Below are 20,959 nucleotides of genomic sequence, written 5' to 3' on the forward strand. Positions count from 1 at the left end.
TGCCAAAATAGAGGGTTGCAAAATCATCCCCTCCCCTATCTCCACTGAAAGCTATTCTACCTAAAGAAATAAAACATGGAACAGTAATTAGGGGAAAAGATGTCTGTTAGCTGGTATTTTGTTGCTGCAGAAAGACAGATTTCAGAGGGGTGGAGAAGTAGAAAAGGAAGCTGCTGGTAGTTGGAGGACATGAATGTGGCACCTCTCGTCTTTCCGGCCAGAGGACTGTCACCTCCACAGTCAATGGTCATGTCCATGCAAGTCACCTGGGGAAGCTGGAGGAGGGGACAAAAGGTGTAACTCAAACCAAAAGTGACTGCCATCTATAATATTAGCATGTGCCCACATCCCCTGCTGGTAACAGGGACCTGGGCTTAGCAGGGGAGACCCATATTAGAGAGCAGGCTTTCCTCTCAAGAATCCTAATTTTATTAATAATATATCCCCAAACACTTTTGTCAACAAAGAGAACCTCTCACTATAAAGAAAAAAAAAAAAAAAATACAGACCATCCTAAGGTATGTTGGCAGTCTCAACATCTGATCTTTCTTCATTTCCCAAAGTGGCACATGGACCACAAAAAAATCTTATATGAATGAGTAAGGGCTCATTAGATATCAACCAATCAAGGCTTTATTATTTTTCCTTGCATTGTCTGTAATGATTCTGCTAAAGCAGAGGAGCAAAGTTACATGACTAAAGAAAGTTACATGCAAAAAGAATCTTCGTTCTGTTCTAGGCATTTCCAGACAGCTAAAGGAAAGGGGGACTTGGACATGGTGACATTTCCCCTCACCAGGCCTCAGCTAACCTCCAGTCCTTGAGAGAGAAGCAAAGGGGGTAAACACTGCCTGGGAACTTTCCAGAGCTGAAGATGATGCCAGAAATTTTCCAAGGAGAGCCACTCCTTTTACTCCTCCCACCCCAAAGGCCTGTCTACTGCCTTCACACAGCATCATGTCAACCAACTGAACCAGGAGCTATGTAGGCAGTGACTAAATCATCAGACAGGTAAAAATTAACACAAAGGGAAGAGGGACTACACCAAGATCGACTTATACTAGTCTACTCTTCAGATTCACCTGCTGAGATGAAAAGAAATACCTGCCATACTCCAGTCAGATACTGTTCTCCAGGGGCAACTCAGCCAGGAAGTTTGCTGGAAATTCAGTGACCTGCTCTGGTCATTCCTAAATACTCTCTAGAAGACTGACTTCAGGTTAAGTGAAAGCACGTGGCTCCTCCCCTTGACAAAGCCCCACAGCCAGGGAGCAGGTGGAGCCTGCCAAAAGCAAACAACTTCCTTCAAACAACAACAAACACTTAACACCCGCAGCCTGTCAACACCAATTAGTTTGCCCTACAAGCAGAAGCCTATTAAGACCAGTGCCCAAATCCAGCAGGGTCCTCTGCAAGCAGAAACTGTCATCCCTTCTTCCTTCTTCAGCTTCCCCAAGGGAGTGACCTTGAGCTGAAACCAACTTCTCCCTGCCACCAAGTAGGCAAAGAGCCTTAGACCCACTATCCTCCCAGGGGCCCATGCTGGGTGGAATGATGACATTCCCTGGCCCTTTTTACCTTCCTAATATTCACATTAATATTTGTTTTTGATATAACTTAAAACATTTCAATATTTTTTCTTAATGTTTTAGGCAAAATGCTATGTTTTGTGGGGCTGAAAACTAAAACATTTTTTGAATATTTTAATTTCCTTTTTTTCTAATTTTTAAAATAAAGTTTCCTGAACCCCTAAAAGTATCATGGGCCCTAGGCACTGTGACTTGTGTGTCTAATGGAGGCCCTAATTCAGTAGATAACTACAATTTTTAGAAAAAATGCTGTTATCCATGGCCACCCATCCAACCGAACACAACCCTGGCCTGTTTTGAAAATCCATTCTATTCATAATACACAAAAGGTACCCGGGAATTCTGTACTTCAACTCGTCAATTTAAAGTGATCCCTTAGTTAGATTCCAAGAGGCTTAAAAAAAAATCAAGTCACCACACAAGGTAAGATTTTCAATATTTTATTTATATAGAAATACTTAAAAAGTGAAGTAGCACCATTACTTAAGTTTTACCTTTATTATGTAGAACTTTAAATGTCAGAAAAATAAAACTCTTGATACAATTTCAAATCTTGTCTCAGCAAATATAATATTAGTATTTGACCATGAGGTTAAAGGCCCTTTATCATAAAATAAAATATACTTTGTTTTTTAAACTTTGCTCAGTAAAGTACATTTAAGCTCAAGTAACGTCACCTACATATACATAAACAAGTGGTAAACAAATGTATTAAAATAGAAATACTAAAACTATAGTGGTGCAACAGAATTTTTGTAACTTGCACTGAATTCTATTTATACAAATGTTAGAAAGCATCAACAGTTCTTTTGGACATGTTTATACATTTCCGTTTTTGTAATAATATAGAATAAAATATGCTTTATATCACTGAATAGAAAATATGCTGGGTGAAGCAGATCTAGAAGATTTGTCTGAACCTATAAAATCTCCATCCCAACAGAATACTGTTCAAAACATTACACATTTTATGGTTTGTAATTCCGTCACAATTGTGTGATTATTAAAATAATACAGTGTTCTTTGCCATAAGGCCATACTAAAATAAAAAGATTTAACCCAGCTACAAAAAAGTTCACTGAACTTAAATTAAAATACTTGTAAACATCTTTGCAATATGAAATATAATTTTTCAAGTCAAAAAAGAATAAAATACTTCAATCTGTATTAATGCAATTTCTCTTTAAAACTTTTAAACGTTTTTAATATATAAGAGATATGTTACAGTTTCTTTAACTTTAATAAAGCTGCAGTATCCTGGTTTCACAGGAACTCCTGGCCCTTCCACGAACATTCAAAAAGGATCCACTGTGTTCTATAGTAAGTATCATAGGAACCCACCCACAAAGGGGAACACACTAAACAGTCCACACATCCCACAGCACTACTATCATCTTCATCATCATTACTGTTCATTTTTTCCTACTTTAAGAAAATGGAAAACTTGTGGGGTTTTCTTCTTTTGGAAGCTTCCTATTAAGTACAGTGTAAAAACTATCATTACTAGAATGTCGCCGTTCCTATTATTTATAGAGCATGCATTTCAGGTGTTCAGAGGTTTCCCAGGCTACAGTACTCTTGATGCAGATATCCTGGCAAATTCCTTTACTTAAAAATTGAATTTTAAAAATGGGCGGATACTACAGCTTTCCAAGCTCCTCTCGGATCTCAAGAGTGTTGGTGGGGCCCGGAAGGAGAAGGGGGGGGGGCACCAGGGAGGCAGGCGAGCGCTGGGGAATGAGGATGGGGAGGGGTTCCCCCTTTCCCCAGCACGGTGCGCACTGGCGCCCGCTGCCTTCAAGAAAAGATGCGAATGGCCTGAGTGACCGCGGTGTGGCAGACCGGGCACTCGGGCTCACTCTTCTCACAGATGCGGTTGGCGCACTCCATGCAGAAGAGGTTGTGGCCACAGGGCACCAGCGCGGCGATCACTTCGCTCTCGAAGCACACGGAGCAGTCGCGGCTGCCTTTACGCCGAAGCCCGGAGGAAGAGGATGAAGAGCTGGACGAGGAGCTGGACGAAGAGGAGGAGCCCGACGTGTCCGACGGCTGCAAACCAGGCAGCTGCGCCCCCAGCCCGTTGGTATAAGCGGCGTAGGTCAGGCCTCCTCCGCCTGGGTCGCTGCGCACTCGGCGAGCCAGGTGGTGCTCTCCCGCCCCCGGGGCCATGTGCAAGGGCGGGGACAGGCGCGGGCAGCTGGTGCCAGGGTGCAGCCGGCGGTGCACCAATAGCCCCAGGTTGGCGTTGGAGGGCGCACTGGCGCCACCCCCAGGGAAGACCACGGAGGAGGAAGAAGCAGATGAAGATGCGGAGGAAGAGCAGGAAGATGATACGGGAGCTGCAGGTCCACCTCCCGGCGACCGCTCGAACTGGGCCCAGAGAAGTGGTGCCCCAGGTGGGGGAGCGGGAGCCGGGTCAAAAGTGGGCTGCAGCTCAGGGCAGCCGTCGGGGGATGGCACTGAGGCTTCCCCCGCTGTGTAGGTGTACCCATTGTTGTTGTTGTTTCCGTTGTGCGCAAAGCTCAGAGCGGGGCTGGGGGGACTGTAGTCTGCCAGGCGCGGGGTAGCAGCTGTGCTGCTGCTGGTCCCGCCGCCGAAGTAAGAGTCTGTGGAAGCACTGCCAAGCGAGCTGGAGCTGTCGTTGCGGTAGCTGGAGAAGGGCTTGCGGCCGGGGGTGGGTGTGATGCTGGGGGTGGGCTTGCTCCAGAGGCTGCCTGGACCGGACCCGCCGGACCCATGATGCAGGTCGAAGCCCACATCGGTGCCGTTGGCGTGGAAGTCGTTCTCGTCTGTGAGCTCAATGATGCCGCCGGTACGCAGAGCAATGTGCGCCTCAATCTCCTCTCGAGCGCGATCCACGTTCTCTGGCATGCCGGTCACCTCGAACACCGGCTCCTTATCCCGGCTAGGTGTCACGATGTACGTGTGCGTCTGTTGCTGGATGCGCTTGATCGTGGCGCCCTTGGGCCCCACCACGAGCCCCACCACGCGGTAGGGCACCCGCACTTGGATGGTGGTCTGCCCAGGCAGGTTGGGCGGCCCAGGCACCGCGCCGTTTAGTGTCGTGTTCTTATTCCGGGAGGCGCGGATCATGGAGAAGTGCTCGGCAGCGGAGATGATCTCCCTCCGAGCCATGGCCACATCCTCCTTCCTGCCCGTCACAACAAAGACAGGCTCCTCCCCGCGAACCGGGGTCTTGATGTAAGTATTGGTCTTCGCCCGCAGCGCTTTGATTTTACAACCTAGGAACCAGGGTACGGAGGAAGAAGTGGGAAAGAGACAGACACGCCCATTATCCTGGGGTAACTGCGGGGACCGGGGACAGCCCGCCTTCAGGACAGCGAGACGGCAGGACAAGAGATGGGCGGAAAGGGGGCGTCTCCCTCACTGACCTCGGGCCACGCCACGGGCTGGGCAGTGAATCCCAGCCGCGAGACGCTCGAGGAACAGCCCATTGGCTGCCTGGCCCTCCCCCATTGACTGCAGTCGTCCCGAATCAAACCCGAGAATCCCAGAAAAGTCATCTGGGGAGATGCCGCTGGGATCCAGCTGGGCGCGCCGTCAGCTCTGAAGACACGGGGAAGGGGATCAGGGAAGACAGCTGCAGGCGCGATGCCTCAGCGCTGGTGGACTGGGGGCAGAGGGTGGGGTGTGAGTCCTGGGACCCATTGTTCCTCCTGTGGGCTCCATTCCGCTTCGCAGAAATCCAGAATCCTCCTCCCATCCTATGCTCACTCCTCCTCCTCTCTCCTCCCAAAGGATTGATCAAAGGCCCCCTCCCCCAAGCATCTTACATTTAAAATTGTTTTTCTGGAGGTGGGCTGGGTGTGGGGCGTTAGGGGAGAAGGCAGTGATTTTTGCAGAAGAAAGTGCATCCCGCCAGGGCAGCGGCGCGGCTCCGGGAGACAGCCTGCCTGCACTTTCTTTGTCTGGGGCGCCGGCCCATCGCGAGGCTCTTCCTCTCTCCCCAAGGCACCCCACGCCGCGGATCCCGATACTGAACACGCCTTCCCCGCGAGGCAGTGACCTGAGACCCTACACCGCTCCCCACCTCCCCATCCCTCCTCGACCTACCTTGCCGCCCTACGATCTCGGCGACGTGCTCAGAACTGGGCACCGGCACGCACTCGGTCATGTTCACGCTCTTCTTGCGCGGCTCGCTGTCGTACAGAGAGGCGCCCTCGTCACTGTCCAGCCCCAGCAGGGAGAGCTGGTCGAGCGCGAGCTGCAGGGCTCTTTGGTCATCCAGGGTCTCTCCCCCTCCGCTGCCGCCGCCGCCGCCGCCGCTGCCGTTGCGCTCCAGGTCTGCAAACAGCGAGCTTGGCATCGCTCGGCTGTGCGCGCCGCGCCCCCGCCGGCCCTCGGCTCGGCGACGAGAAGCTGCGGCCACAAAGGCAGCCGGGAAGCGAGTGGTCAGGGGCGGGGAGGCCGGCCGCCTGCTGAGGGTTCCGTTGTTTCTTCCTCGGTGCCGGGAGGAGTGGGTCGCTCTGTGCGGTCCGCACCGGGCAGTGGCTGCAGAAGGCCCCGCCTGGGTCCCCACCCCAGATCTGCTGGCGGATGGGGTGGGGGCAGAGCTCTAGCGGTGGCCGCGCGTGCCCCCCGAGTGCCCGGCTGTCTGGCCGCAATGCCGAGCGAAAAGCGAGCAGGCGAGCTACAGAAGCGTTTCTTTAAGGAGCCCCTCCCCGGCCCCCCCCCGCCCGCCCGCCCGCCCGCCCTCACTCAGCGCTTTTTCCTCCTCTCCTCCCCGCCTCTTGACTGAGCCTCTGCAGCCAGACGACTCCGGAGGGGGACGAGGGAGGCGCAACGTCACAGGCGGGAGCTGACACCACAATGCTACTGACACTATCGCTGGGGGAGGCGATTGGCGCGCGCCAGGCCGGGGGCGGGAGGAGGCCGCGGGTTGAGCGAGCGGAGGGAGAGCGCCACCCCCCACCCCCGCGCTCGCCGCAGCCCGCCCCGTCCTCCTCCCGGCCGCGCCCCTCCCCCGCCGCCGCTAACGCCTCTCTTTGTTGTCTAATGCGGGACTGGCAGGCTCGGGACACTTGTTTGTACCTATCAGCCGAGGACAATCATTGTCCCCAAGTCTCCTCCCTCGCCTGATTCAGAGAAGAAAACGCGCCCAACTCTGGTGCCTGGGGCCCGGCTCTAGAAGAGCGGTCCTTAGAAAGTCCCGTTAGTGGCTCCAAATCAACCTTCCGTGGAGCCAAAGCTTCCTCTGGGAGAAGAGTCTAGTCCGCCCAAAACGGCGACCCGATTACTCCGACATGGAAAACGGGACACCAAGTCTTGGGACGCACGGGCAGAGTGACTCCCGGCGCGGGTTGTCCACCTGCGCGGGAGCGCAGGAGACACAAAAGCACACGCCCGCCCAAACTGGCACCCGCGCGCGCGCGCGCGCCCGCGTTTGCATTTCTGTCTCCTTGGGCAGCACTTCGCCCATCTGGCCCTGAAACTGAGAACGGGGAAAGCTGGTTGCCGCACGAGCTCGGCCAGCGGGGCCGCTGGCGACCTCTGGAATGCATGGCACCACAGTCCAGCACACGCCCGGCGCCCGGGCCGAGACCCTGCGGGTTCTGACACGCGCACGAGCGCCGCGCCGCCCCCGCGGGGACGCAGGCCACAGCGCCAGCGGCCGGCGCGGGCGTGCGCGCCCGCTGTTCCCCTATCCCTCCCCTCTTCGCCCCACGGCCGGGCATGCGCAGTGTGCGCGCGGAGCGGGCGGGCCCTTTAAGGCGGGCGGTGCGGAGCGCGCGTCGGCCCCGACCGCGGCACCGCCCGGACGGGAGGTGAGCGCTCAGTGCCCTGCAGCTCTTTGTGCGCTTCTCGGGGTGGGGGTGGCGGCAGAGGGACGGGACCTGCCGGCGAGGACTGCGAGCTGCGCCCCCTCCCGGATCTCCCAGGGACAGTCTCCCAGCGCGAGAGAGAAGGAAGGAGACTTTGAGGGGCGGGCCGGAGCGCTGCGCGCTGCTCCTCTCCGGTCGCATCCCCCTCTGTTGCCCACCAGGGCTGACGCCCCTTCGGTCCCCGCGCGCTCTCCTGTCCTTTGTTCCTGAAGCCGCCTGGCTCGCCGCGCCCTTTGTGTCCCACCGCGGACCGTTCCGCAGAGCGGCTGGGCCCGCGGTTCAGAGTCGCCCAAGGCCCGCACAGCGGGACGTCTGCCCAAAACAATGAGGACATGCGGCCGCACCCGCACACTGGCTAACTCCGGAGACCTCGTGGTGCCGCGGGGCGGTCCCGGAGCTTGAAGGCAGAGGCTCCCCTAGGTGTGCCCTGCGTGACCACGGCTAGAGGGAACAAGCGCTGTGGGCCTTGGTTTCTCAACCGTAAAATGAAAAAAAAAAAAAAAAAAAAAAAACCCCGCCCTTACCACCTCGTGGGTCGTTCGGAAGATTAAATGCGACAGTGGATGGGCGCGCGCTTAGGAATCAGTAGGCAGTTCCGCGAGCGCCTTTACTTTTGAGAACGCGGAGGTGCCGCTCCCTTCCCCGCTTGCTCACCTGGAGCTGTCTTGGGAAAGAGGTGCTGATTATTTCCTTAGGGAAATGGGTTTAGAAGCCACTTACAGTGGTTATTTCCTCAGGATGTTTACGTCAGCTTCCCGGAGCCTGGTGTGTGTTTTTCTTAAAAGGGAATGTTCGATGGGAGGAGGCAGGTGGGAGGATGGTGCAGAGTCCTCCGTGAAAGCCACCACTTCGAGCTCCAGTAGGAAATTTCTGTATTCTTTTGACCCGGTTTATGGACTTGGAATCCAACTAACTTGGGAATAAGGGTTCTTGCCGAGATGGAGGGTTTTGAGTAAGGGGTCCTGACTGGGGAGAGCCAGAGATGAGACCCAGCCTCCCGCGCTCACGCAAGGCCTTTAAACAGAAAGCAGACTGGAAAGGCGCTTGGAGCATTTCCATCTATTTAACACAAAGGGCTAGTTTCTCGCTTCTTAGCTCTGTTTCTCTGAATTTCAAAGCCTTCGGATTGGGCCTACTGAGGTTTCTTTTTTTTTCCAAGTAGAAAATGTAATGAAGGTAAAGTTGTTCCTCCGCTGATGAGGAGCTGTGCACGGATAATGGGGTGTAGGGAGAGTCTGCTTCTGCTAGGGAGCTTGGCCACTCATATTTTCAGACCTGCCATAACTCCTTCTGCTTGCATCTGCAGCGATAAGAATTCAGATGGATTAATTCTGAAATGTGTTTAAACTTAGAGGATTGGATATTTCAGAGGAGTCCCTGGGGTTGCCAGGTCATTACCCGGAAGGTGATTGCAACATTTCACCAAGGTGACATGCTTAATGTCATTCTTCCCTTCTGGATCCTGAAGGCAGGAATTGTACTTGGCTATAACTGCCAATGTTCAGTGAAATCATACATCTTCACCCACATAAAGGATAAGCTGAACCCCTTACCATAGGAATTCATGGAAAGCTGATGATCCTGAGGTGCCCATGTTCGTGTAGCCCAGGTCACCCTCTAAGGAGAGGAATACTTGAGTAAAACCTAAACAGAGATCTGCATGCTTTTCTGAAGACACCCACAACATCGAAGGCACTCTCAAGAGCATGGTAGGGTGGTGAGAGTGATAGAAGCGGTACGATGTCTGACAGATCTGGGGTCCAGCCCCAGCTGTTCTTCAGTGTTGTCTCTCAAAAGAGGCTGGCATCCACCTTCCCACCTGCCTCATAGGGTTGCTTTAGCGAGACGGATAATGATAGCAAAAGCTAACTCGTAAATTCCCAGGTACCAAGCAAATGTAGTTGGCGCTTTAGTCACAGCTACTCCTTGCCTGCTCTATTTGTATGCCTTACTGACTGGTCAGGATATTTTCCGACACTTGACTGCTATTATAAAAGTAGCAATCCAGAAATTTTAATTCTCAGTTAATGGCTTTAATAAGCCAAGATATCGTAAAACTTGCAAAGTCCAGTTCTGTTTTTAAATAGATAATACATCCTAACCCCATAGTTTCTGGATAGACTTTCCCAGGCTCCCTTAGGACCCCAGAGCTTAACTACTTTTCCTGATGCGGAACACGTTCCCTAAGGACTTCCCGATGTGGCCATAATATTTTTTATTAGCACAAGAGAGAAGTTTGCAGAATGAGGTCTGGCAATATAATAGAGAATTTCAGTTGTCATAAAATGAGAAAAAGTAAAGCTATCACACAAAAACAAGATGAACAATGAGGCAACCTGGTTTTGTTTTCAGATGTCTCAAACTATTTCGCGCACATCTTGCTTACTTTTGCAAATTAAGTAGCTTGCAAAAGAAACTGAAATCTTCCTGTGAGAACAAACACATTCTCAGTCAACTCATTTAAGATTATTGACACCTCCATAATGTATTATAGGCACAGAGAAAAGTATCGATTATACTGAACTGAAATGAACAGGGTGGCAGAGGGGCAGGAGAGTGTCTTTTCCTTGAATACTGGTTATGTCCAAACCCAGTCACACAGCGAGATAAGTGCCCAGATAGTAGTGAGTCGACTTAGGGTCCTAGAAGGGCTTCCCAGAGGAGCGGATACCTGAATTGTACTTCCAATGAATGTGGTGTGAGAATGAATTGAGACTGGAGCCTAGCACAGTGCATAGCATCTAGCAGGAACTCTATAAATGCTTATTAAATGAGTGAGTGAGCCAAGCTGTAGCATCTTGAAGGTGTAACTTTAAGTATGTACATAAATCGCTCAGTCTCTGGGAAGCAGCTCAAATGACACCAACCACAATGACACGATTTTGAATAAAATTAGTAATCACAGGTGACCCTTAAGTGCTTATTATGTTCCAGGAAGTTTACAAAATGCTTTACAATACAGTATCTTGTTTCTTTCTAACTACTCAGAGTCAAATACTTTTATTATCCCCATTTTACAGATGAAAATAAGTCACTTACCCAAACAGAGGCAGATTTGCCTCCAAGCAGGTGAAATGAAGCTACAGGGCTCCTCACTTAACACAGACCCTTCCATGGCCCTGGGAGAGGTCCTGGCAATATACTTACAAGATCACATGAAATCATTAAAATTTTCACAAGTAAATTTTTTATTATTTTCCTTAAGGAGAACCCCTAAAATGATACAGGCTTCATGGTACACAAATCTTAGATCCATTATTGTGCCCAGGGTCATACAGCTGGTATGTGGTACCTCAAGCCTGTGATCTTAACCAACGTTAAGTTCCTTCCTGTCTCTGAGCTATGCATTTTCAGCTGGAAGTTGAAAATATTTCCAGTCCTGCTTCTCACACAGGATTGTAAGGATCACATGTGTGAGAGAATGTGAAAGCATCTTGATTTTTGATGTTCTCCTGTTGTCTTTGTGTGGTTAAAGTGTGTGTGACATATAACACGTGTAACACACACATATTTTTAAAACTTTTAATATAGGAAATGCTTTTCTTATGTTGAGTGAAGAAGAAAGGAGACAATGTGTGTGCAGTGTGCATGTATGTGTTACTAAACACTAAGCATCAGAAACAGTGAATGAATAGCTACAAGGAATTACATCAAAATGTTAACAATGGTTCTTTCCCTCCCTCCCTCCTTCCTTCCTTTGTTCCTCCTTTCCTTCTTCTCTTTTCTTTTCTTTCTGATGGAGTCTTGCTCTGTCTCCCAGGCTGGAGTGCAGTGGCGCGATTTCTGCTCACTACCACCTTGGCCTCCCGGGTTTAAGTGATTCTCCTGACTCAGCCTCCCAAGTAGCTGGGATTGCAGGCACACGCCACCATGCCAAGCTAATTTGTTTTGCATTTTGGTAGAGACAAGGTTTCATCATGTTGGCCAGGCTGGCCTTGAACTCCTGAGTTCAAGTGATGTGCCCGCCTTGGCCTCCCGAAGTGCGGAGATTACAAGCGTGAGCCACTGTGCATGGCCGACGATGTTATTCTTTAAGTAATGAGATCACAATTTTATTTGTATTTTACTTTTCTGTGTGGTTCAAGTTATGAACATAAATCTTTATTCAGTTAACTTTTTAAAGTAATACGTGCTGAGTTTAAAAAATTAAATCATGCTTAAAAGCTTAATAAAATAAAACCACTTCCCAATCCTGTCCTTGCTGTAAATAGAAGCAGAAAACAAATCTAAAGCTAACCCTAGCAAACATTTATATGGGCCCTTACAAGTAGCTTGACTTCTAAAATTAAACATCACTTAGTTAATAATTGGTAATAAGCATTTTGCAATAGCAGAAAGGAGTAAGAAAAATAGAAAGTAATTGTTAAATCTCTCAGAATTCAAGGAGCCTGGAAACACAATCTTCAGGAAGAAGGTGTCGTTTTTTCTTCCTGAGCGGAGACAAAATAGATCAGTGGGATTCAAGCGTTTTTTTGCAGTTGAATCATTTGTTTCCCAAGGTCGTAGGTTGAACTCATATCTATAAAACTGATGAAATCCATAGAAAGTTAGAATCGCAGGATGCTAGAGAGTGTGTGGTCCAACACTCTCATCTAACCGCAAGCTGAAGGCCAGAATAGGAAATGGCTCCCCCAGCGTCAATTGCCCGTTGATATGGAGCGGGGCAGGAAGCCAGAGTGAGACATCCAGTGTGATGTGCTCTCTTGCTTTGTGATTTAAGGAAATCTGGTATTGTCCCTACTGAACACCTTCCATGTTTCATGCTTTGGCTTTGAGGTAGACTCATGGGTCAATATTGCTGATATCAAACCTAAGAGGTTGCTAAGAGAATCACTCCCCAAATCTACATAGTAGACAATAAGGAAGGGGGCAGTAGTTTAGGGCATTTAAAGACGGTCTCACTCACCATTCCTCTCCACTTTCCTTTCCCTGAGCTAAGGAATACCTTTTGGTGAAGGGAATGTCTCAAGGAACTATATAACCCTGCTTGAGGGAGACAGAGGAGTCACCAGCAGCAAAAGTCATTCCACAGTGGGGGAATATTCTTCTTTTTCTTCTCTATTCTTTTTCTTTTTTTTTTTTTTTTTTTTTAGATAGAGCCTTGCTGTGTCACCCAGGCTGGAGTGCAGTGGCGCAATCTCAACTCACTGCAAGCTCCACCTCCCAGGTTCACGCCACTCTCCTGCCTGCCTCAGCCTCCTGAGTATCTGGGACAACAGGCGCCCAACACCACACCTGGCTACGTTTTTTTTTTTTCAGTAGTGATGGGGTTTCACTGTGTTAGTCAGGATGATCTCGATCTCCTGACCTTGTGATCCACCTGCCTCGGCCTCCCAAAGTGCTGGGATTACCAGTGTGAGCCACTGCGCCCGGCCACAGTGGGCAAATATTCTTAAAAGGACCTCCATAGCATGGAAATAAAGCAAAATAAAATGAACAGTATGCATTGACACATGAAACCAGTTAGGAACAATACATGGACACCTTCTCATTTAATTCTCACACCATACCTGTAATATATGTATTATCATTTCTGTTATATAAATTAACGTTTCTAAGATCACGTTTCTAGGAAGAGTTGGAACTAGCGTTGGGACTTCAGTGACTCCAGAATCCAGATTCCTGCTGACTTTCTCAAGTAGAAATGTGCTCATAAAAAGACAGCCAGGACTGCAAAAGGACTCAAAATCATCATATAAAAGAAATAATTAAAGAAACTATTACTTTTTAGACAGAGGCTAATTGCATTTATTCCTCAGAGTTGAGAATGACAATGAGATTAATAATAAATAAATACAAGGTAAAATGCCACATAGTCAAAAGTACTAGGTAAATAAGGTTTAAAACAGTCACAATTGGAAAGGGATAGTAACCGATGGAGGAAATTGGTAGTTTTCCAATATTTAAACACTACTCAATGGGAGGCTTATGCTCCATAGGGCAGAACATGGATAGATATTAGGGGGAGATGGATACCGGAATAGGATAAGAACTTCCTTAAGCTTAAAGCTGCCTGCAGGCATGGTGGGCCACCTCACTGTGTGCGCGCACACACACACACACACACGCTTACTCCACTTAATTAGGAGACATCTGCCAAGGATATGTGCACTGACTGGATAGACAGGTGAATTTGGTGAATGGTGACATTTTGAGTTTTCTTCAGTTGGTCTGTATACATTCAACTAGTCAGCCTCTGAGCTTTGGTTTTGTCATCTGTAAAGTAGGAATAATAGTTCCTACTTAGGTAGGTAACTCATATGGGCCCTTCTTTCCTGCCAGTGAGATGTAGATATGATCTAGTGAAATGAGGGTTTTCTTGTCAGTCTTCTTATAAAGCAGTAGAATATAGAGTGGAAAACATTTAAAATTCTTTCACCTTTTTTAATACTTTATGTGATCACACCTGTTCTCATAACATTTTTTAAAACAGCAAGAATTGCCTTTACGACCTAAAGAATTGTTGTGTCTCTATTAAACATCACCTTAAAAGTCAAGATGCTAATGCAGTATAGCCATGATATTCTCACAAATAACTTTGAACTATCATCCTCTTTATTCTCATGATAAAATTGTTTCTTTTCCATGCAATTTAATTAAAACAATAAAAATTATGTCACAGTGCTGTTGAAATTTTATCTAATAATAGAATCATTTTATGTTCATAAACCATATCTTCTACAACTTTATTTATTAAAATTCTCCAGTTATCATTGTACTAAAATGTGTATGCGGCCATATGAAGATTCACTGACCTTGAAAACCAAAGAAGTAGCTGTTAATGCTTTTGGGTAGGCACAATTATTAGTAAACCTAGCCAAGGAGTTTAAAGTATGAACATGATAAGTTCCACATCTCAGAATAGAAGAAAGAAAATAGTCTTTAAATTTCTTCAGAAAATTTTCAGAAGCATTATAAATAGAAAGTATCTAACAAAACACAATGAACCATATGAAATCATAAAACAACCAAATAAATAAAACCAACACCAAGAAGTCAGTAATAATAGATATGCAGAGAAAATGCTCTGACTTGAAGGAGGTTGATTCTCAGGTTGGATCTGCCCCACTTTGCAAAGTTTATGATCATGGTCCCTGCAGCAAGACTACCTGTGTTTCACTGTTCCTGGGCCTACCTTGTTTCTGTGACCTTGAGCAAGTGTCTCTTCTTTCTGTGCTCGGTTTCCTCATCTGTAAAATAAGGGTGCTTATTTTATCTGTAAAATAAGGGTGCTTCCTTGTTGCTGATACAGGAAGTGACATTTGCAGATTCTAGTGTTGATGTTCACATAATTGATCAACTTTGAAAAAGAAGAAAAATGACCAGGCACAGTGGCTCATGTTTGTAATTCTAGCACTCTGGGAGGCTGAGGTGGGCTTGAGCCCAGGAGTTTGAGACCAGCCTGGGTAACAAAGCAAGACCACTGTCTTTACAAAAAAAAAAAAAGTTAGCTGGTCCTGGTGGTGCATCCGTGTAATCCCAGCTACTCAGGAGGCTGAAGTGGGAGGATGGCTTGAGCCCAAGAGGTTCAGGCTGTGGTGAGCAGTAATCACGCCGCTGCACTCCAGGCTAGGCAACAGAGCAAGACCCTGTTCCCTCCCCTGCTGCCCAAAATAAAAGGGAAAAAGAAGAAAAATAAGCAGCACTTGCACTTTTCTGTATTAACTATGTTATGCAACTGCAAAACTTAAAACGGTATATACTGGCATCAAAAGTTAACTAGATCATTAAAATGGACTTATAGGTTTAGAAAGAAACCCAAGTTGAAAAAAAAGTATTTACTATGTGACAAAGGTAGAAATGTAAATGAATGAGGGGAAAGATTATTCCAAAAACGATGCTGAGACAACTGGCTTTTTAGAAATATTATATTAGACTGAATTTTTTTTTCTTAACCTCACAGCCACACCACAATAAATTCCAGGTGGGTTAAGGAATTAAGTTTCAAAAATGAAATCATAGAGAAGAATCAGATGGAATGTATGTGACTGTTTCTGTAATTGTGGAGTAGGGGAAGGGCTTTTTGAATATGATCCTAATGGAGGAAATCATTTTGTGAAATACCTATATGAGGCCGGGCGTGGTGGCTCACATCTGTAATCCCAGCACTTTGGGAGGCCAAAGTGGGCAGATCATGAGGTCAAGAGATCAAGACCATCCTGGCCAACATGGTGAAACCTCGTCTCTACCAAAAATACAAAAATTAGCTGGGTGTGGTGGCATGTGTCTGTAGTCCCAGCTACTCGGGAGGCTGAGGCAGGGGAATCACTTGAACCCAGGAGGCGGAGGTTGCAGTAAGCCAAGATAGTGCCACTGCACTCCAGTCTGGCAACAGAATGAGAATCCGTTAAAAACAAACAAACAAAAAAAACCACCTGGGAAACCACTGGTATCAATACCCATAAACTTGGTGTGTATGTTTTAAAGGGAAATCAACTTGAACTAAAATAGTAAATGAATATTATAGTTAGTTCTCAGATTGAATAAGAAATATACATAATGGCCGAGTATGGTGGCTCACACCTCTAATCCCAGCACTTTGGGAAGCTGAGGCAGGAGGATCACTTGAGCCCAGGAGTTCGAGACCAGCCTGGGCAACATAGTGAGAGCTCGTCTCTACAAATAAATGCAAAAATTAGCCAGGCGTGGTGGTGCACATCTGTAGTTCCAGCTACTCAGGAGGCTGAGGTGGGAGAATTGCTTGAGCACAGGAGTTCGAGGCTACAGTGAGCTAGGATCACACCACTGCACTCTAGCCTGGGCAACAGAGTGATTGATAGATAGATAGATAGATAGATAGATACATAGATAGATAGATAGATAGATAATAAATACAATGCAAGTATTTATGAGTGAGTGAATATGTCTTCATGCATGAAGTGAAAGGAGCAGGAAAAAATTTTTAGTTTATAATATGCATGGAGCACTTATATTCTAGGAGTATGTTAGTTACTCTCTATATAATCCAACTAAATAGGTACTATTGTTGTCTCTATTTTTGCCCTAAGGAAACATTTTAGCTGGTAAGTGGTGGGTAGATCCATGCTGTCCAAAGGCAGGGTCCTCCCTCACTTTTCATCATCAAAGTACACTGACGGGTGAACTTTAGAATTATACAGGTACACACATACACACACACACAAATGCACACATATACATATATACATGTGTGTGTTCCTATTCGCCCGCATGGAATGTATCTAAATATTCAAAAGTTATAAACCAAGCTATCAGATGCTAAATAGCACTATTGTAAGAGGTTTGAACCTCTTACCCTGACAAATAGACCTTCATCATGACCTGAAAGGCCAGGTTAGAATCTACAACCTCCAGCCTCCTGAGGTTCTGCCCTGAACCCTGGCCGTGCAGAGAGAGGCAGGCCTGGGTCAAGAGCCATAACTCACACCTCCCTTCTTTCCCCCTACTGCACTGCGGGGCTCCATCCCACAATGAGAGAGGGTCTCAGGCACACCACAGTTCCATCCATGCCTCATCCCCTGCAAATAGTCATTCCTTGGATACCCCTTGGGCCTAGGGCATGCACACTTGTGGTGGAGACCTGGGTGAACTGTCGGGGAGAAGTCCACACAGATGCTGAGGAAGGGGAAGGGAAGAATAAGCTTAAAGTTCCACCGGGACTTCATACTGTAGGAAGGGGCACAGCTGAGGACAGCAATAGTGAGAACCTGCAAAGCGTGGGCCCAGAGCAGGGACCTACAAATGACTTTTAACTATTTGAGTTAGAAAATAACATAAAATAACTATTGAGACAAGGACTATTGTCTCCATCTTATGTATGAGAAAAGATCACAAGTAAACCTGTGATCTTTGGATATACTGTTGGACAGCATGATTGTAAAAAAAAAAAAAAAAAATCCTTCCACCTGGAACATTTATTTTTTTCCCTTTTCCTTTCTCCGTTCTGTTCCTTCCTCCCTTCCTTTTCTCCATTTTTTCCTTCTTTCCACAGATATTTACAGCATGACCTATGTGCCAGGTACTGTGTGGGCACTGGAGTTCAGGGTAATTAAGACAGAAAACCTCTCAGGGAGTTGAGAATCCAGTGAGGAGACTAGCATTGATCACACACAAATAAATGTATAATTACAAACCAGGACCAATGTGATGACATAATCATATGTTGATTTGTTGGTTGCCTTTGATTGAAGGTTCCCTGCTGAGACAGGGAGGAATGTAAATCTGTTTTTCTCCTGAAGACAGGAGCCTTGCGTATTTTCACAAACCTCCAAAATGGATGCATCTCATACAGCTAACTGGAATTGGGTATGCTTCCTACAAGCATAGAAGCTAATTTTATTCAAACAACTCTACTACTTTACTGCTGCTGTAGAGCTTCCCTAGAAACTTGAGAGGCACGAATCCCTGCCGTGATACAAAGCCAATTGTCCAATTATAGAAGGTGGGGGGTTTACCAGAAGACTCTGATGCCAAATGCTTATGGAAATCAGGAGGTGGAGTGGGGGAGGATCTCCAAGCACTTGTAGGAAACTCGTTTTCCCCTCAGTGTCCCTGCACCACGAAATAGAAGAGGCAGGGATATATTCCATTACTTTTCTTCCAATTACCCTACACTAGAAGATGTCTAGTAAAACAATGCTCAAGGTTTAGGGGATGGGCAGCGGTCATTTCAGAATGAGGGCAAAAACCCAGCCGGATACTTCGGTCAGCGAAAAGCAGTGGGTTGGCACCAGCTCCTTTCAGCTGTGGCCAGTTTAATGAAGTTTGTACCTGGCTATTAGTAGTCTCCACATGGGTTTAGGCAGGGAAGACCTAGAAGCATTTTATTTCAAAATAATTTAGCTGTGTATTGAGAATCCTATAAGGAAAATTCGCTTGTGCCCTTAACACTGGCAGTGTGCCTTTTTGATTGTCTATTGATCTTACATCTTTTCTTTTTTTTTTTTTTTTTTTTGAGGCGGAGTCTTGCTCTGTCGCCCAGGCTAGAGTGCAGTGGCCGGATCTCAGCTCACCGCAACCTCTGCCTCCTGGGTTCACGCCATTCTCCTGCCTCAGCCTCCCGAGTGGCTGGGACCACAGGCGCCCACCACCTCGCCCGGCTAATTTTTTGTATTTTTAGTAGAGACGGGGTTTCACCGTGTTAGCCAGGAGGGTCTCGATCTCCTGACCTCGTGATCCGCCCGTCTCGGCCTCCCAAAGTGCTGGGATTACAGGCTTGAGCCACCGCGCCCGGCCGATCTTACATCTTTTCACTAATGTGAAAACTTTCCTTTGGAAAAGAAGGATTCTACCTTTACCAATTGGGCAAACATATCCCAAGCGGCAAAAACAGCCTCTTTCTCCCACCGCTCCTCCCCACTGCAGAGAATATCCAGCAGAGGAAACCCTTAATTGTTAATTTATATTTTAGCACACACACGCTTTTCTGCACCTTCCCTGTTCAGGTTTGGCACAGGTGTCCCAGGCTGGAAGGCGCCCATGGGACCTGGCACGCCCTGGGCTGAGTTTCCAGCGCCTCATGAGAGTGTCCTGTGCTGTGGGACAGACGCCCGAGGCTGGCCTAGGGATCCTGCCCACTGTGAGTGAGCTGCCCTTGCCCTCTGAGGGGTTGGTTGCATCCCACACCATCCCTGCACCCTGCCAGGCAAGTAACCACCTGAATGCATTTCCTTTAAGTTACCTAGAAACCGCACAGTGAGTAGAGGGATTTTTTTCTTTGCCGGGTTTGGGTAAACATCAAACACCAGAATCAGAGCTGAGAAAACAATGAGGAAGTGACTGAGGAAGATGCACCGTCTTGTCTCCAGAGCATCTTTTATCCTAACAGCCTACAACTTTTTATAAACTTTTCAAGTGCCCCCAAGCAAGGAGTGAATACTAATGCTATCTGCCTGCTTGCTCAAGGCTAAGGCAGAGTAGGATAGAAACCGCACTCCCTAGAGAAGCTTCTGATGCCTCCAGGACTAACCCCTAACCCCACTCCACCCTCTCCTCTTCCTCCTCCTCCCTCTCCTCTCCCTTCTCCCCCTCCTCCTCCCCAACTCCTCCCTCCTCTTCCCCTCTCTTCTCATTTCCTCCCCTTCCCTCTCCTCCCTCCTCTTCCTTTCTCTACTCTCCCTTCCCCCTTCTCCTTCCTCTCCCTTCCTCCTCACTCCTCCTCCTCCCCTCCTCTCCCTCTTCCCCTTCTCTTTTCCCTCCTCGTCCCCCACTCCCCCTCCTCCCTGCCTTCTTCTCCTCCTCCCATCCTCCCTCTTTTCTCCCCCTCTTCCTCCTCTCCTCCCCCCTTCTCCTCCCCCTCCTTCTCATCCTCCTCCCCAGTTTTCCCCTCTTTCTTCTCCGCCTTCTCCTTCCACTCTTCCTCCTGCTCCTCCTTCCTCCCCTCCCCTCCTCCCCCCTTCTCCTTCTGTTACTCTCCTTTCCCCCACTCCTCTCCCTCCTCCTCCTCTCCCTCCTTTTCCCTACTGGGATCATCAGTTCACTATTATCATGAAGCACCTTCTAAGCTTGTGGGCTTTGTCACCACACTAGATGCATGTAACCTTCCATGGATGCCTCCATTGACCCTAAAATGAGGATGGGGATAGGGCTCACTTCAGAAAACTCCTGTTTCAATAAGTTGGTTTATCTAAAGCGCCTTTCACAGTTCCTAGCATATAGAAAAAACTCAATAAATGACAGTTGTTATGATCTCAACTCCTACTTTGTTTTTTTACCATGTTCTCTTGACTCCATTGGAAAGCTCTTTTTTATGATTTTCCTTTCAAAATTCTTATCATCCTGTTAGGCTCCACACAAATGCCACCTCCCAAATAAAGCCTCCTACCCCAGAATCAAAAGTGGCCACACTCCTTTTCACCTCCCAACCAAGACCTTGGGTCTCTCTTGGCACCTCTTTCCTTCCACCTGGTCCAGTGTTCCTTGTGCATCTTCTTACCCCTCCTGCCAGGCTGCAAGTTTGTTTAGGAAATCTCTGCTACACATTTTTTCTACATTACCTCAGAAACCACTTAACCTCTGTGTCACAGTTTTCTACTTATGGAAAATGGGGGGCATATTAACTGCACCGTGTTCAATAAAGTCAGCATGAGAGCTAAAAATATGCTATGTGTATGCACGTGACACAGTCCCTAGCCAAAAGGAAGCAATCCCAAGTAGAAGATGCTCAGAAAATGCTTGTGGGGTGACTGTAACCGCAAAATGTCATTCTAGTACTTTGAAACTGACATTCTAATGCTGAGTTGCATGTACTGCGTCCAGGAGGTCTAGAATTGGCCATGCACAGTGTTGCCCTGGTGAATGGGACCAGCAGATGCAAGGCCACAGATAGCCTTGACTGTTCCCACTCACAGTGGGCGAGTTTGCAGTCACACAGATGCTACTGTCCACACAGTGCTGTGAGCCGTAGGGGGCCCCTTCCAACTGCAGGCCCCTCTGTTCCTGAGGGAGTTGCATCTGTGGCTGGAGCCGTGCCACCATATGTCCCTCTGTCCCAGCACGTGGCCAGGGGCTTCTCCAGGCACAGGCACCACTGTCCTCCCAGCGGCACAT

The 20,959-nt window shown here is 47.8% G+C and overlaps 1 protein-coding gene across 1 annotated transcript; it reads right to left on the reverse strand.

Moving 5' to 3' along the window:
• Positions 1-2,020: 2,020 nt before the first annotated feature.
• On the reverse strand, positions 2,021-6,446 carry MEX3B (mex-3 RNA binding family member B). The gene is made up of 2 exons (XM_023193414.2): positions 5,664-6,446; positions 2,021-4,831 (listed from the first exon to the last, which is right to left on the reverse strand). Exons 1-2 carry the CDS (start codon positions 5,914-5,916, stop codon positions 3,387-3,389), a joined length of 1,698 nt encoding a protein of 565 aa, XP_023049182.2. The 5' UTR covers positions 5,917-6,446; the 3' UTR covers positions 2,021-3,386.
• Between the last annotated feature and the right edge of the window lie 14,513 nt (positions 6,447-20,959).

The sequence above is a fragment of the Piliocolobus tephrosceles genome, chromosome 6 (assembly GCF_002776525.5).
Source record: "Piliocolobus tephrosceles isolate RC106 chromosome 6, ASM277652v3, whole genome shotgun sequence".
Classification (NCBI taxonomy): domain Eukaryota; kingdom Metazoa; phylum Chordata; class Mammalia; order Primates; family Cercopithecidae; genus Piliocolobus; species Piliocolobus tephrosceles.